Source organism: Daphnia carinata, chromosome 9 (genome assembly GCF_022539665.2).
Source record: "Daphnia carinata strain CSIRO-1 chromosome 9, CSIRO_AGI_Dcar_HiC_V3, whole genome shotgun sequence".
NCBI classification, from domain to species: Eukaryota; Metazoa; Arthropoda; class Branchiopoda; order Diplostraca; family Daphniidae; genus Daphnia; species Daphnia carinata.
The window spans coordinates 4591029-4608365 of NC_081339.1; the positions used below are offsets into that span (position 1 = coordinate 4591029).

Genomic DNA, 17337 nt, shown 5'->3' on the forward strand with positions numbered 1-17337 from the left:
ATCGCCTTCTTTTTTTTCTTCTTTTGCAATGGGTAGGAAAAGACGACGAAGATTCCATTTTGTTCATCTTTTTGCACATAATCACACGGAGCCCAATTTCAAATAATAATAAAAAATGACACCGCGGGATTTACATTTTTTTCTTCTTTCCTTTTCTTTTTCTTCCGACTCCTTTCCTCCTTCCAAAGAAAACAATGAAATCCAATCCGGAATTTGTCTTTTTTCTTCGACGTGAAGAAAAAGAGCGAGAACAAAACGCACTGCGCGCACACAGACACCGTGGCATTCCACTCACACTCACTCTGACACACACACGCGCACGCACACACACACATACACACGAAATGGTTTCTTTTCCTTCTTTCACACATCTTCTTCCGTGAATTTGTGTGTTTTGTGTTTCACATTTGCTCTCTCCCTCGGTAGCTGCTGCTGCTGTTTTGGGTATGTTTGTGCGTCACGATCATATTCAAATTATGGACGTGGAGAAAGAACGACAGACAGAAAGAGTCAGTGTGTGTGTGACAGAAGAAGAACTTTGATCTCCTCATCCGCTTTTCTTTTTTCTTTCTTGGCGGATCGAGTGGATGGAGTTGAGGGGAAGGATTATAATGTAGTACTATATGAAACGCCAATGCCTCGATGGGAAGGTAAAAAGAGGACAGGCGATAGGGAAAAGGTAAGAACGAGGAGGATTGGTTGACGAAGAGGAAATGAATCACACCGAAGCGGTAGATAACGTGTGTAAGGTGTGTGTCCTGCGACAAGAGGAGGGAGGATGGCGGGACAGGTTTTCTTTTTTCCTCCTTTTCGTTCCTTAAATGTGCGCGAGTGGCAATTTTTCTTTAGTTTTTACCGCCTTCATTTTTCAGAGGAGCTCATACTGGCGAAGGTGCATCCGTTGGATGATGTCACGGCAGTCGTTAAAGACACGCCGAATGTTCTCCGTGTCCACGGCGCAGGTGAAATGGGGATAGCAATAGTGCTTCCCGTCACCAGATGCCGTAGAGATGCGGAGGAACTCGTCCCGAATGAAATACTTGGCCCTTACCACCTGAAAAAAAAAGAGGGTTTAAGAAAATGTAAAACTTTCTTTTTTTAAATACCCAAAAATCAATAATAGAATTAATCAAATGATGGGAAATGGGGGGTTAACAACAAGTGACCTCTGCATCTTCTCCGGGTTCGGTAGCGGCATCTGGCGGGGTGACGTAACGTGAAAAATCGGGAAAATATTCGTCCAGGCGAGACTTGCCGGCTCGTACTTTCTCCGCCAGTAAATCCTGCATAAATTAAAAGATCATTATTGGCCATGAATGAACTGCTGATATAGAAAAGTTTTTTCGTGCCTGTTTGTTGAGAAAGAGAATAACCGATATCGTTCTGAGCCACCGGTTATTCCAAATGGATTTGAAGAGGTCAAGGGATTCGCGCAGTCGGTTCTGACTGGGATCTTCGCGCAGGACCATGTTATACGACGAGCACGCCGTTACGAAGATGATGGCCGTGACGTCATTGAAGCACTGGATCCATTTGCGTCGTTCGTCTCTCTGACCTCCCACGTCAAACATACTGTGCAGGGTCAGAAGTGGAATTGGTGGAACACACGCAAAACAAATACGTCAATTTAGTGCATGGCCTACCGCACGGACACCCTCAAGCCCAAATTAGACAAACAACATATAAATAGAAAGGAAAAACAAATTTGATCATATTACTGAAAGTTGACTTTGTCGACTTGGAACCTAGTCTCGAAAATACCGGAAGTCAGGACACGACAACGTAGAATGTCCTGTTCGGTAGGCGTATAATCGGACCGCTTGACGATGTGCACTCGATCCAGAAAACTGCATTTTTATATAGTAATTAAAGAAACAAAATTACGGGTTTATCAAAAGGAAAAATGAATTCAATAAAAATCGAATACTTACTATTTGGCACAATCGATAAGCTGGTACTCGTTAGAGCGCTCGTAGCATGCTTGGACGCCCCTGTCTTGCCATAGGACCTCCGTATAATCATAAAATTCCTAGAGAGACGGGATAAAACAAAAACAAAATAAAATAATTGAAACAATGAGAAACAAAATGTTGGCCATGACATCAGTGGATGTGAGAGTATAGGGGGACTATTGATCTCTGTTAGCTGAGCAAAGGCCAGTCAAAATAGGACAGGAGTGAGGGTTGAGAAAAACGTTACAGACGCCGGTTATAGGTTAAAACTCTTACAGGTGGATAATCAAAATCCGGCTGCGAGGCAACGTCTTGAATGTAATCGACTCTAAACTGATTGGCAGGATTCTCCAACGAGACGGGTGGCGTCAGCGTGCTCATGGCTCCCGTTATTGTCTGCGAGGCGAAACGTTGAAACGAAAAAAAAAAACAGCAATACAAAACAACAATGAACAATTGAATTCAACAGATTTCCACATTAGACTGATTTTGTTACGTGAAGAATAATATTTACCAGGATGGCATCACGAATATTCTTTTTGATGTCTTCAATCTTTTGGATCTTCTCCCTGAAAAAAAAAAATACATTACTATTAGCAAAGTAACACGGGAAAAATCGGGAAAAATAGATAAGACAAGTGTTTCAGTCAAAAAATAGACTGGCAGTCATTTTTGAATGATATTTCTGTCACGGTCCCCACGTGAGTGATTCCCTGTCGCAACAGACATAACAACGTCTTCATACTCTTAGTCCTTTTTTGTCTTTTTCTCACCCTAAAAACACCACACACACACACACACACACACACACACACCATGTTTAAACGCACGCAGACAACATGGGGTTGTTGTCTTGGGAGATTTGATACGATGACGACGAAAGGCCAGAAATAGAATCATGCGTTTCCATGGCAACCGTCACTATACTATACACACGCACACATACACACACAGATACACACTATAACCCCACCTTCCTTGCCGAAAACTCCCACTCACCCACCCCAACCCGACCGTCTTATTGATATATTCCCTTTGCCTCCTCCTTTTCTTCTTCTTCTTCCGGTCCCTCCTTCCATTCTTCGACTGCTTTCAGCAGCTCGCAAAAAGAGAGAGGAAGAAATCGTTACAAGGAAGGGAAAAAAAACCATAAAAAACATTGAATGATTGGAAACCTGGAAAAATGTTTGGCTTGTGATTTCTTTACGCTTTGTTAAATACCTCCCACCCCGTTAAAGAAAAAAAGAACGACAATAGACGTCACACAGAGGTTGCCCTCTGCGGTATATATATGCATAATAATCATAATAATTTCGTCAAGGTGTGTGTATGTATTGTTGCCTCTCTCTCTTTCATAGCCATTGGTCTCTCCTTTTTTCCCCATTTTCAAATGAATGTCATCGCGGAGAATGTGGGCAAAGCGGCTACTACTGGCCGCTCTATCTATCGGTTAAAGTAAGGAGTAGGGCGAGAGAGAACGACTATGAGAGGTAAAGGTGAAAACTATCAAACACCAAGCCCATATGACGATGTCTGCTGCGTCCAGATGGCCAATGCTGCAGAAGCAGCAACAACAACCATCTACTACCTACACACAAAGACGAGTATTCTCTTTCTCTTTTCGCCCTACCACTACCCTTGCGAAAAGAAGAAAAAAAAACTTCCTTTTTTTTTTTCTTGCTGTGTGTACGTGTCTGTTTGTTTGGTGATGATGGGTCCGTTTGTTAGATGGGCTGTAGTGGCGGTGGGTGACAAAAGATCTGCTCATTAATGCAATGATTGAGAGAGACACGCACACATACACACACCCGAAAAGAGTGTGTAAAAGGAAAAGAGAGATGAATAGATGGAGGGAGGAAGAGTGAGAGAGAAGGCAAACGCGGGGAGGGAGAAAGGATCGATGCGGTCACGTGATCAGCCAACGAGTTCACGTTATGAACAGAGGGGAGAGAGAGGAGTGGCCATAGGAACTATAAAAAGAACCGCTTCCAGACTCTCTCTCTCTCTCTCTCTCTCTCTCCTATAAGGTACAAAACGCTGCTGTATGTGTGTGTGTGTACAGTACACACACACACATATACACACGATATATAGCGAGAGACGGAACGAACGAAAACGGGAGAGAGAAAGGGAGGAGGAATAGGGGATGAAAAGGGTGGGGGAGGAGATATCAGCTACCGATCGATGCGCGACACACGCACGCACGCAGACACACACAGGGGGGAAGAAGACGAAGAAGGGAAAAAAAACTCTTTTTCCTCTTTTCTCTCGGGGCTTTCTCTACGAGGAATCGGTGGCTCCTCCCATCCACCTCTCTTTTCTCAAAAACTATTGCTGGGTCGTGTGTGTGTGTGTCGATTTTTCGCACCCACTTGTGCCCGCGCCACTCTACCATTCATCTCGCCGTTTTGCTCAAACAGAAGCAAAAATAAAAAATAGAAGAAGGTTCAGTCCCATCGTCAAATTCTGAATACCTTTCCTCAAGATTCACGCTTAAGATGATCAGGGAGGAGGGGAAGAGTAAGGCACAACTAGTGGGAGGGTGAAAAAAGAAAGAGACAAGGACTGAGGATAAAGGAAACTCACTCTTCGCTGAATCCGTCAACGTGGAGAATTCTCATCTGTTTGACTATGGTGCTCTTGCCCGACTCACCGGCTCCTGAATAATACAATCATGATCAAATTATTGGTAGAGGTTGTGGATATCATCGTAAGGAAGATTAGCGAATTGACAAACAGCTAATAATAAGCCACGAACACTAAGACGCGGGGGATATGGAATAAAAGGCAAAACTTTAAAACATGATAATATGTTGTAGTTTAATCAGGAAAAGTACCGAGCAGCAGGAGCCTGTGCGTGGCCCTGTAGACTTGTTTATCCTTTTGTATTTGCTGGTTGATCTTCTTGTTGGCCTCCTTGCGCCGCTTGCTTTCCTCCGCATCCGACTTGGAGGAACTGCGGCCGAAGCAGCCCATGACGATGGCCGTCGACCAGCTGCGGCGGCTCGGCGGATGCTGCGGCTGCTGGCGATCCGTCGTTCCTCCCGCCGCATAGGCGACGTAGCTCTTCTTTTCGACCGACTGAGGTTTCGGCCGGCCGCCTCCACTCTTTGACTGAACCTGTTTCTAAAAGAGATCAAAACATAGGCATTAGATGCATCAAGTATTAATAAATGGTCTTAGCAGTCAGGCCAGACCAGACAGGGTCAGCGTGGCCAGCTCAAAGGTGACTGCGAGGTCATCCAACACCAATCACAAGTTCATCGGTCTGTGAAGCCTGGTGGGTGAGAATACACCTGCCACATTGGTGAAGGTGAGCTGCAGATCGCTTGAACTGAAGCAAGTCTACGATTAAGTCATACCAAGGGGTGAGAGTTGGTGAGGTCGTTGGGGCAGGGCCCTGCCAATGGTTTGACACTGTCGACGGCGGTGCCGGACTCGTTCGGCGATCCGGTGGACCGCCCGTTCGGCGCCTTGTTCCCTATTGTGGCTGAGTTTTAGCTGGATGGATCTGTTTGGCTCCTGTTATCCGTTTTGGTTGGGAGTGCCTTGGGTGGCAACACACGATTCTGGTGGAGGTGCTGAGCAAGTCCACTAAACAAGTTGAGATTCCAGACAGAATACGTATCAACAATAATCCGTGTGCGTGTGTTCATCAGAGCACCGAATCGAGGGAGAAGGAGAGTGGTGAGGAAGAAAAACAAGAAGAAGAAGATACGGGGGTTCGGCCCGACCCACTACAGTGATGCAGCCATCACTCACTCTCACTCACTCACTCACACACACACACACACACACACACACACGTAGATAACTTGACGATTCCTTATGTATCCGTCGAACGAGAGAATCAGTCGGTGTGAGGACTTAAAAATCGTTTTCTCTGCTCTCTTCCACACACACACACACACACAAACAGCTTTAGCTCACTGTCAAACGGAGCGGCCAGCCGTCGTCTCTTCTGCTGCTTCTGAGAGCCGCCATACTTGCTCAAAACACCACTGTGTGTTATATCCCATCCACCCCACTGTCTTTGATAATATACGAATGTTCAGTAGCTCTCTCTAGCGGCGGCCTACTCTTTCACTTGGCTTTTACCTCCATCTTGTGCCTTTTGCCAACCTCTTTGTTCCAATAGAAAATACCTTACTTAACGACGCGGTTTAGTTATTGAACAATTTTATTAGTTTTGTTTTTCTTTTGAAATATAATCCTCAACGGGAGTTTTTTTGGGTAAATTTATTTTTCTTGCAGTAGACAGAATGGTTTCTACACGAATGCCATCTTAAGGCTGACATGTGCATCTTGCCCATCTACTGATGGTGAATGAAACCAAAACAGGTGCTCTTCAAAATGTGAAAGATAGGCAGACGATGCATGTAAGCAAACGTTGGACCTTTGACGGCCATTCGCTTAGCGGGAGAGAGATAGAAGAATCCAATTCCTCTCCGGTCATTTCATTTCTCCTCCCAAAAGAATCGAAAGATTTTGGCGGCGGTGCCACACTGCACCCCAAACACGCACGAAGAAGAAAACGTCTGCTTATGGCTTATGGGTGAAAGTGGCCTCGAAAATGGCAAATTCCATTCGTAACCTTCTTTTCGCCCAGCTCCACTCCTTTGGCCTTTACCGGTGCAAAATGGCGTGAAACATATATTTTCTTTTCCTCCATTAACCCACGATGAATATGCAATTGCACCTATTATCCTGTAGCCAACTTCGATACTGGGATGGAGCCCATTGCGTTTTCTGTTCGGTCTGTATACATACATCCGCTTCCATTAACAAGAAAAGCAACTTAAATTTGCACGCACAGCCTGATTTACTGTTGCCCGTCTTAATAGTAGAACACTTGTATTCGTCTGTATTGTAAGATAATGCAAATTTCAGCTTCCGGGAACTATTACCACACCTTCGAGGTCGTTTCAAATTGGTGCCGTCTCTTCCGGGGGCATTCTGAACGTATACCAACACGAACTCGATTTGAATAATGTTACTTTTTTTTAGAAAATGAAAATCTACATGTCAGTGAATGCAATTATTACGTCACTGTTGGAAAATGGAAGCAAAAGGTTTTTGTGATTTTTTACTGGTATTCGAAATTGAGCTATATTTTTTTGCTAACATTGGATAGGACTTTTAATCAGCGTTAGATGGCGCTAAAGAACCAAAGTAAATAATAATATTTTGGCGGGATTCCCACGTTTTTTTTTACCTGTAAAAATTTCACCTTCCCCAGCTTTGAATCGTAAAGACATGGAAGAATCAAAATCTCCAGTATTATCCTGTAAAAAGAAAGGCAAAAGTACAAAGCTTTTATTGGCGTCACCGATACTCTCTTGTGGAAGAAAGAGAAAAAAACCATTGCCTGATGATAGTCCAGTATTTTTGCGGTCTATACGAAGGACTCGAAGCACTAAAGGAAGGGAATCTCCTGTTATTGACAGTTTTTGCAGCCCAACGACTAGCGAAGGCAGTCCAATACGTCTTCATAAATTAAAGCCCAAGTCATTATTCATTGATATTGATGAAACACCCCCTTCGATGAATTTTCAGCTCTCTCATACTTCAGCCGAACACAATCGAGAGAGCAACCATCACATTATTGAAGAAGAGAGCCATTCGGAAAGCTCTGGAACTGAAGATGACATCATTGTGCATGAGAGAACTATGTCTGACAGTGAAGATAAACTTGATACAACTGTAAGTTACCTGTTTGCCTTGTCCGTGTGCTAATAGCTGACTCGGTACATAGTTTTTTTCATTCATTCATAATCCCAGGTCACCAATGCCAGTATTAGGTCACAGAATTCTACTGCAATCAGCCAAACATCCTCATACTACTCAGGAATATCAACACCAGAGAAGAAAACAGTCAGGGCTAAGCCAATCCCAACAGGATCAGCCAGAAAGAAGAGGCAGTATAAGTCGTAAGAGATGCCACACATCAGCCTATTATGTAAGAGATATCAGTATGATTTGTGATTTTATATGTTTTTAACAGAAGTGGACTAGCTAAGCAGCTGACTAAGTTACTAGTTCGTCAAGAATCAGACTATCGTTTATGGAAATTTCAGCAAAAGTTAAGCTCATCTTCAACAATTGAGACGACGTTACTAGGTGATTCTGTTAGCGCAAGGCTAAAATTAAGGATCGAAAGCCTTTGGGTTGGAAAAATCCACCGTTTCGCTCATTGCAGCAACCTTCTTCAAGAACAATCCAAAGTTGAAGGAAGTTTATCTTACAACAGGGTCAGCCTGTTGTTCACCCCGGAGCGTTGGGAGAGATTCAGCAGCGTCCAAGCTGGTGACATTGTGTCCATCTACGAACCTTGGTAAGCGCAGCGTCCATACATTACTGTCGTATGAAGGGAGAAAAAAAACAAACACACACACACACAAAAATAATCAAACAGAAATAGCCATTCTCCAACATTCGTTGACCGATTGGCATTTCTGGTATCCTTGGTAGTCGATTCAATTATGCACATTTGTCTCCCTCCCTTTCCCCCCTGTTCTTACTGTGATGGTGCGTGAATTCCAAACACAAAATCAGGCAGAGCGTGGAGCTGATGGGAGGAGTGACCCTCCTTTTGGATTTCAACCTGCTACTGCTGTGCAAAAAGGTCACCAAAGAGGAGGAGGTATCCAAATTAAGCAACATTGTTGTTGGTGATGGTCTCCTCGGCAGCAGCAGTACAAGCGTACACGACTTCACGGACGCTGCTGATGGAGGTGCTTGTTCTTCTGCAAGTGCTGATAGTATCGTCGACGTTGCTGAAAATAGACGCCCTTCGACTGTGACCGTTCTGCAAACATGGAGCTGTCCATGCCAAGGCAAAAACAGAGAATTCGTATTTCTCTTTTTTAGAAGCTATTAATCAACGTGCCCTTTTGTATTTTCGCATATCAGTGATGGGTCCTTTTATTTCTTTTTACAGGTTGCACTTTATGCCGTACTACGATTTAATTTCAAACGGAAATATTATATTTGCTCAAGTCAAATAAAAGGAAGAAAATTTCCTACTGCGTGGGGAAATTTTCAAGATTGTGTACACATCAATTTGTAAATATCCCTTTTATAAATTCCCTTTTTTTTTTTTAAATTACTATTTGCTTAGTTCAAGACTGTCAAAGCTCTTATCTTGATAAAGAAAAACGAAAAAACTGGAAAAGAAAAATCCCCAGCATCGAAGAAAAATTCCCCTTTTTTTAGTTGCTGTGACCAGTCGTGTTTTCCTTCTCTAATAAATGTATGTATGCATATAGCTTTGTCCCAATTAAAACAATCTGTGGTACATGCACAGTAAATATATACAAGTGGTGTGTTCATATAGCTTTTATATACACACGCACGCAGGTGGATGAACTCGACAAAGAGATTGGCGTGAATCGGGATAAAAGGAAAGAAAAAAAAAAGAGAAAGATGGACACCAAGAGGACAGGCGAGCAAAAACTTTCGGGACCGGTTTCCGTTCCCACATACAAGTGACGGTTGTGACGATGGCGTTTCTGGAATAATAATGCAGCACACACACAGGTACTTATACTTACCTTTCTCGTTTCGCTGCTAAAAATAGTTGAACGCCGAGAATTTTTTCGCAGTGCAGATTCCGATAAAACAAAAAAGAAAAAGAGTGTATCAAAGGGGGTCGAGACAAGCAGATGGAAAAAAGTCGTCGACTTGTGTTTATTGTATTTTTAAGGACACGATTATCAATCAATTGTCCAGCATCGAGTCGTTTGCCGAAGAGTTCATGGCAGTTTGAGGCTATATTTATTTATACACCGTAATGAAAGAAACGTATCCCTCCGATCGGACCACCAAACAGGGATAACTGGTCGGCCGGCCTTGTTACCAGGTGAGGGGTACACCTTGGTACGTGGTTCGCACCCCTAGGCCATGTGTTCTATCTCTCTCTTTCTTTTCTTTTTTGTTTTTTTGTTTTTCTTGTTTGTTTTTGTTTTTGTTGGCAGTACTTTATTACCTCCCGACTTTGTAATACTCTAACGTTTCGTTTGGCTACTTGTCTCCTCCCACCTTTTGGTTTTTTGTTGTCAACTATGGTGCGGCCGTGAGGAACTGGAAAGCGCACGTGGCTCCATTTGCCGTCGTTCAGATAAAATTGAAACTAGGCAAAAAACTACTCCTTCCTTTTCTTTTTTCTTTTATTTCCTATTTTACTCACAAACATTCTTTACCCCCGTTGCGCTCTCTCTCTCTCCTGGAATTAGAATCCAACAGGTGGCGTTACCGACAACACTTTAATCTTATTTGAGCCCTGAAAAAAAAAAAAAAGACACATGCAAACAAGTTCCATTTGAATTTGAAACGAAATTATTTATAGATTTTCTAGATACTTCAACTCTGCAAGATCAACAGATTTCCCTAGCGGTTCGCGTTGTTGGTGTTCCAGTTGAAATTGGACGCATAACGAATTAGACGACGTCATTGAGCCTAAACTCCCGTTAGTTTTTCTATAAAAGCGCGGCGCAGTCTCTTTCTCTCTTTGATGGAAAAGGTCAGATAAGGGAAATGTCGTCGTTGTGTGTGTCTGCTGTCAACAATGACGCAGTTTTCTTTCTCTTCTGTATACAAGACACCATTAATTTTTGCCCCTTTAATTGGGAATCTTTTTCTTGAAGGCGAATATAAGGGACGGCAGTCAGATAAAAAGCAACACGCACGATTGGATACACGCGCATATTGTTGGCTAATATGTTTTTGAAAAAACACGACTACGAGAGAAGGGAAAAAATGTGAAGATTGGAGGAAAAAAAAAACAAGAAATATGGGTTTTTTTCAACACACACACAAAGGGAGTCTTTATTAAAATGAATGTCCATTACACGCGCGTGTAAACGATCACGTAGGCGCAACAATTGCCGTGGCTTTCACCGCGTTTTTCAATTGTTTGGACTTTGTCGTTTGTCTAGCGAGGGCCATTTTCTAATAATACATTTTTTTTTCTAGACTCACAAAAGTTCAATTTTTTTTTCAATGAGTGTTATTTCAGTTGATAACTTTTCCTATCGCGCGCTCCCATTTTATCATTTTTTTTTATCATTTAACGTATAAGGAAAAAAGTACAGTTTTCAAATTTTATGGTACGTGAATGATAGAGAAAAAAATGTTGGGGTCATTTGAATAAAATAGGCCTGCGTAGGCTTAGTTATCAACTCATCAAAACAGCCTTGAGTTCAATTTTCGTCCTGTCAACTGACACACATCTTTAAAGTCTATTTGGGCTAAATTAAATAGTTATCACACATTTTCGTCAAGGAGTTTTGTATACAAACGCTCCTTATCAAACGAGGTCTCCCTCGTTGGCCCCAAATCAACACTTGTTCAATTTGGAATTTCGTTGATACCTACGACGCTATTTCGGGAGTCGTAAAAAAAATTGACGTCGTCATGGCGAATAAATTATTTAACGGAATAATGGACGCGTATACACACCCGTATGGTATTAAAACAAGAGTATTTACGCATAATTACATGAGTAAAATACATTTGGTGGGGGTATGACGCTATCGGTACGGAAGCTGATAAAAAAATGATGACCTACTTTTGTTTCTCACCCGGGTGCGCATCATTGTATCGCAATCTAACAATGAATTTTGATAATTACATCTTCAACTACAAAGACAAAAAAATGGACGAAACGTAGGGGGGAAAAAATATAAAAAGTGAGAGTCTGTGCGCGTACTTCTTGTTAACAATAATAACATTTTTGCGGTGAGAAATTAAGAGTGAAAATGAACGACCGCCAACCGAACGCACGCGGAAACATTGACTTTCAGCTGATAGTTTTTTCATGAAAACTCTCTCGTCTTTTCCCCCATTTTTAGATGAAAAAAAAAACTTTCCATTTCCACCACCCGTGCGGTTTTTTTTTTTTTTAAATAAAAAAAAAAAAAAACTAGGGAATTATTTTATTCTATCGATAGCGCACCGCACACGCAACCAACCCACATTTGGGAAAGTGGGTGACAGGCGGTTAGTGCCTTATCGTTTCTCTGGTTCAACCTGTGTTCCTGTACGGACTATATTTTTTTGTTTTTCGCCTTTACTTTCTGTCGTCCTTGTTGTTTTCCCGTTTCCTGGTGCCGCCTAGCCCGCGCGTTTTCACTCTTGGAACCAGGTGATCAGATAAACAGGTGAACCGTTATACTTCTATTGTTGGAGAAATGTTCGATGATTACATCGACTGCTGGAGAAATAGGTTTTTAAAAATAACAAACAAAATATTTCGCTCGTTTTGAATAACGTACTCGTTCACCCCGGACTGCCGACAGATCAAATTCAATTGGTTTGTTTTGATCAAAGGCAAAACATACATTTTCGTTCGTTCTCGCTGTATAGTCGCTATACATAATGAAGATGGATTGAATATCCATAAATGAACAAAAAAAAAAAGAATCCGTTTCAATGTCTAGACAAAATTTTCGAAAACCAAATCGAAAAAGAACTAAAAAATTAAAACATTTTCGCAGACACTGTCGGGAAACTTAAAAACGAAAATCCCCTAAATTAACTTAAACTAGCGGAAAGAAGCAAAAAAAAAAAAGGACCATATGGTTTCTCTTATCAAGCAAACAGCTCAGGAAAAAAAAAAAAAAAAAAAAAACTTTCGCTTTCACATCCCCATCAAAACCCACCTAACCTAAAACCCCGAAAACGAACGACACACACACACACAACTAAAAAAACTCTCTCCCGCCCCTCTCTTTCTCCCTGGGCGCTTTTGTGAGCAGCTCTCTTATCTCATCGCGGCGAACGGAACGGACTTTCACGAGGAAATGCTCCAGCGAATAAAACACACGCGGCCAACCGAGCTCACGTGAAAACCAAGAGAGAGAGAGAGATCTACAGCAGAAGGCACCGTTAACTTTCGCTTTTTTTTTTTGTTCTTGTTTCTTTGAAAAATGATGATCAAGTTAGTGCCGTACAAACTTAAAACTCCTCAAATATAGAACAGCAAAAAAAGGCACACGTCTCGTTTTGCATCTTGTAAATGGAACTATGTATGACTGGACAATGTAGCGATCCCGTTACGTGCGTTGTCGATGCGCACACCAAGAAAAGTCTTTTTGAACTGCAAAAACAAATCAATATGGAAATTCAGCACTCGAATTTGTATAGCTGTCGATATTATTTTACATACGCTATTTATATAACGCGCAATTTCGAAGAGGGAGGACGATAATGTTGAATTGCTTTTTGCTTTGAAAAAAAAAAAAAGAGTTATTTAAAGAAGGAAAAAAAAAAGGGACAACGAGACTTTCACGCGGACTTCCGCGATTGTGTATAGTGAAAGTGCGCGTGTGTCCTGGAAAGAAAAAAAAAACGCCACCTGGGTTCCAGCCGCAAGATTTGTGGCCAAAAGTAGGCCACACGTTCCTCTATTTCTCTTTCTATCCTTCTCGAGTGTATCAAATGGAGGACAAAACACAGAGAGATGCAAAACCCTAATAAACACCTAACGTAGTCAAATAGGCTCGGTAAAGGTCATCAGATAATGACGTCACGGACATTCCAGCCTTATCCGGCAGATAGAAAACTCGGCAATTCATGTCTACGATCGTTACATTTTTTTTTTTTTGTGGGGTTGTTTGAACAATAAAGAAAAAACGCTAATCATTGAACAAAACGGGATGAATATGAAGGCGAGAGTAGCGGAAATGTCTCTAATCTTTTTGCGGTTTGTTGTTGAAGCAATTGTGCTTTTGGGGGGCTCTCTCTCTCTTTTTTGTTAACTATTCAATGTGTGGGTAGGGGATAATCTGAAACCAGAGCGGCGACGACGGCGGCGGCGACGACGATTCAGGGCGGAGTCGGATATCCTTTCTGTTCAATCTCCAGTTCCATCCAAAGTTCTTTTTTTTTTTTTTTTAACAACCTTATATAGTCTCTTTAGCCTTGTGTTTATATAATGAGGTTAGACCTCCACCACCCCATTATTATTAATTATGCAAAAAAAAAAGGGGGCCCTTTTGGCGCTTGTTATGAATTTCTATCGAAAAATCTACCGGATAGCAAGGAATGCACCGGCAGTGAGAGTCGTCCGGAAGTCGTGGGATGTTTAAATTCCAACTTTTTTCTTCTTCTGTGTGGGAGATGTAGAGAGAAGTTATAGAGGTCAGACAAAAGAAGAACAAAAAAAAAATTAGAATTTTCTCTGTAATCTGACGCAATTTGAACGCGGGAAGTCACGGCCGACATCATTTGCCCATTTATGGCTGTAGACGTGCAAGAAAAAAAAAAGGAATAAACGACCTTTGGGAAGAAGAATTTCGCAATAACCAATGACTAGGCAAGGACGTTGAAACGGAGAAAAAATAGAGGGGGGGAATATTCCAAACTGTTCATCTCGAGTCACGCAAGGTGGGAAAAAACATCGAATAGCTATTAACGGACAGTTTGACAATATTGACTTTTTCGGGGTCGACACACGCACAAGACGAATGAGCATTCAAATAGATGTGCCCAAAACCTTTTTATTTATTTTTTTTTTTTTGGCTTCTTATTGGTCATTAAAAAAAAAATTAAAAGCTTTTTCGTGAGAGAAATCCTTTAGTTCGTAGAAATCAGCGGTCCCTAAAACAGGGCATTGAATTCAAATAAAAACAAGTCGATTTACTAGTCTTCCGTTGATAATTACAAAAGAGCGGCTATCTCTTAATTCGGGAGTTGAATAAGTTGCTACGGGAGGCGGGGACCTGCACGGGAGTTCCGGGAAAAAATGGCACGATCCGTCTTTTTAGAAAAAACTTCAGTTCAGCTGAAATAAATAGAGAACAGACGTCAACCGGCTAAGAATAAGAAAAAAAAAGGGGGGACCTTTCCAGGAAAACAAGTGAGATGGCGTGACTATATATACAAACAATACGGTCAATACCTATAGGTTTCGCAAACAAGAGGCGCGGTTTTCCCGCGTTGACTAATAATCCCGAGATTTTTTTTTGTTTTTTGGCAAATGTTCAAAACTTGCACGTGGGAAAAATTAAGGGCAAAAAATGATTTTATGGGAGGGTAACTCGTCAAAAAATAATCTGGGACAATTTCCCGACGTATTCATCTCAAACACAATGACTCAGCATAAAATTTTCTACCTGATTTCTTTAAAACAGCCCAATCAAGAACAAAAAAACAAAAAAACTAGTTTTTAAAGTTAACGTATTCCAAGGCTAAAAAAAATTTAAACAAGAAAATGCGGATAAAAAAAAAAAATTATCAAATCGCCGTTAGCGAAGTTTGAACAATCGCCCTCCGGGATAGAGTTTGGATCTTTTTTTTTTCTTTTTTTCTTTTGTTATTCACGCTATAGCAAACGCTGCCCACGTGATCATGGGCACGTTGAGTTCATCGAGTCCATTCTGCTCACTATGACAACCAGAAAGAAAAAAAAACTAGAATTTCCAGCATATTATGGGCTGAGTGTGTGATCTACATCTATGTGAAAATTCCAGTTTGGTTGTAATGTTTTATCGGATTTTATTCTAATAGTTTTTTTTTTTGTGTATGCAAACGAGAAAACAAAACAAAACTTGTGATTGGATATTTTTACATGTATCGTCAAATCACGTTTCACCCTTCGTCTGTTTCGTTCGCCAACGTTTGCAAATTCCAAACTGGAATAGGGAAAACGAGGAAACAGGTTTTTCGTCTTCCACGAGTTTATTTTTAAGTCGACCCTGATAAATTACTGGAAGCCATTTTTCTAACGTATCTTTTTCTCTCTCTTTTTTTTTTGTTGTTTGATTTATGCCCGAAAACTATTTGTCTTTCTCTTTTTTTTTGTGTGTGTTGCCTTGTAGGAATCGCATATTTCCATTACGTTCCAATCCACTAGGGTGGAAAAACTTGGGCATTCTTTTTTGTCTTGGTTTCACACAAAATCCAAACAACAAAAACTTGCCCATTATTTTTAACTCTTGGCAACGTTCGTGACAAATCAAAGTCTTAATGATTAAAAATAATTCCCCCCCCCATTTTCACTGTGTTCGTCTTTGATAAATACAGAAATAAAGAAAGAGTCTCGTGAACGACCTTGACTCGGTTAAAAGCACCCAACAACACGCAGCCCAGTCACCATGACGGAATACTAAAATGTGGGACCCCCTTTTGCAGCCACCTAGCGGCCGTCGCCTTGGCAAGAGATACGACCAGTTACAGTAAAACGAAGATGAAAAAAAAATAAAATAAAATTCACTGCGTCAACAAGTTCATCGGACGAACCGTCGTACCACCACCACCAGGGTTTCGTTTTTTAAAAGCATAAAAATAAAATAGATATAAATCAAGCTTACTTTTCTCGCTGGGCTGTGTGTGTGTGTGTGCGGGGCTGCTGTTGTTTACGCGTGGCCCAAAGCGGTTTGGTCGGCCATAGCATTGAGAGAAAGAGAGAAATAAAAAGAAGGTCATCGGGTGCGTGACACCATGATACTACTACTATTGCTGCTCGATGCCAAGTCGCAATAATTCCTTTTATTTGTTTTTCTAAATATTTGACAAATCAAATCTTTTTAAAATTAAATATAATAAGTACAGTATTACGTCATCATACGTGAATTCTCCTTTTTTTTTAAGTTAGAAATTCAAGTTTACAATAAACAATTTAAACAAAAAAAAAGAAAAAGAAAATATCGATTTGGGAAATTGATTGGGATTTTGCCGACATCTGTCCCAGCTGTGACGGGAGAGTTCAACCATTAAAAAAAAAAAAAACAGGAATATATTGTTAAAGATAAAAAGTATGACTTATTATTCCATCATTGAGTTTGTTATACCATTTTCGGTTTTTTGTTTTAATGGCCAAAAACAAAAAAAAAAGAGGAAGCTTTGGTATGCCCGGAATGTCAAACAACAGGTTCTCTCAGCGTCTGTCTTCGTCGAACGGAAAAAAAAAACAATGGTAAGGAGTGGGAGGAGCATACATCCGGTGACGTCATTCCCGATGTCTCGGATCATCACGTGACCATTTTCAAACAATGTCGATCCTTAAACGGTACAAATTGGAAACCAGAAATTCTAAGTTTTTCCAACATTTCAATTGATGGAATTTCTCCTTTTTATGATTTTCACGAAGAATTTTTCTATTTTATGTGCTGCTTTTTTTAACCTTGGTCCCGAACGCTGAGTGTCCCCGGCGGGAGAAAAGGGGGATGGGAGGCATATGTTCGCACTATCCCGAAAAAAAAAATCATCGTCCATCACATGACGAGTAATGTTGTTTTGTTTTTGTTTTTTATTCTTTCTTTCTCCACTTTCCGTTCGGGAGGGAAAGCAAAAATATTTTGTATGAATGAACGTTGCGTGCGTCGCATTTCTGTAATCAAAATTTCGGAAAAAAACAAAAAAAACAACATCGATAGGATGTGAT

The 17337-nt window shown here is 41.1% G+C and overlaps 2 protein-coding genes across 4 annotated transcripts; one reads left to right on the plus strand and one right to left on the minus strand.

The window, feature by feature from the left end:
- Positions 1-858: 858 nt before the first annotated feature.
- LOC130688369 (guanine nucleotide-binding protein G(s) subunit alpha-like) lies at positions 859-5566 on the minus strand. 3 transcript variants are annotated; one of them, XM_059497053.1, is made up of 9 exons: positions 5315-5566; positions 4790-5072; positions 4539-4611; positions 2467-2521; positions 2229-2348; positions 1932-2029; positions 1719-1847; positions 1167-1572; positions 859-1054 (listed from the first exon to the last, which is right to left on the minus strand). In XM_059497053.1, exons 2-8 carry the CDS (start codon positions 4926-4928, stop codon positions 1293-1295), a joined length of 894 nt encoding a protein of 297 aa, XP_059353036.1. In that variant the 5' UTR covers positions 4929-5072; positions 5315-5566; the 3' UTR covers positions 859-1054; positions 1167-1292. The 3 variants fall into 3 exon arrangements, with proteins under 3 accessions (XP_059353036.1, XP_057367328.1, XP_059353037.1); XM_057511345.2 differs by having other exon boundaries at positions 4790-5078; XM_059497054.1 differs by lacking the exons at positions 4539-4611; positions 4790-5072; positions 5315-5566 and adding an exon at positions 2764-2867 and having other exon boundaries at positions 2467-2542.
- A 1497-nt stretch (positions 5567-7063) lies between these two features.
- On the plus strand, positions 7064-9040 carry LOC130689251 (uncharacterized). Its single transcript, XM_057512281.2, has 5 exons — positions 7064-7655; positions 7734-7882; positions 7957-8286; positions 8508-8788; positions 8893-9040. Exons 1-5 carry the CDS (start codon positions 7209-7211, stop codon positions 8919-8921), a joined length of 1236 nt encoding a protein of 411 aa, XP_057368264.1. The 5' UTR covers positions 7064-7208; the 3' UTR covers positions 8922-9040.
- The last annotated feature ends 8297 nt before the right edge of the window (positions 9041-17337 follow it).

Bases quoted from the DNA above. Each gene is read 5' to 3' on its own strand.
- LOC130688369 (XM_059497053.1), bottom strand. From the start codon at position 4,928: ATGGGCTGCTTCGGCCGCAGTTCCTCCAAGTCGGATGCGGAGGAAAGC. The intron at 2,522-4,538 runs GTGAGTTTCCTT...TTTTTTTTTCAG, and splicing joins GTTGACGGATTCAGCGAAGA to GGAGAAGATCCAAAAGATTG. The intron at 1,573-1,718 runs GTAATATGATCA...GACCCTGCACAG, and splicing joins GTCGACAAAGTCAACTTTCA to TATGTTTGACGTGGGAGGTC.
- LOC130689251 (XM_057512281.2), top strand. From the start codon at position 7,209: ATGGAAGAATCAAAATCTCCAGTATTATCCTGTAAAAAGAAAGGCAAA. The intron at 7,656-7,733 runs GTAAGTTACCTG...TCATAATCCCAG, and splicing joins AAGATAAACTTGATACAACT to GTCACCAATGCCAGTATTAG. The intron at 8,789-8,892 runs GCAAAAACAGAG...TTCTTTTTACAG, and splicing joins ATGGAGCTGTCCATGCCAAG to GTTGCACTTTATGCCGTACT.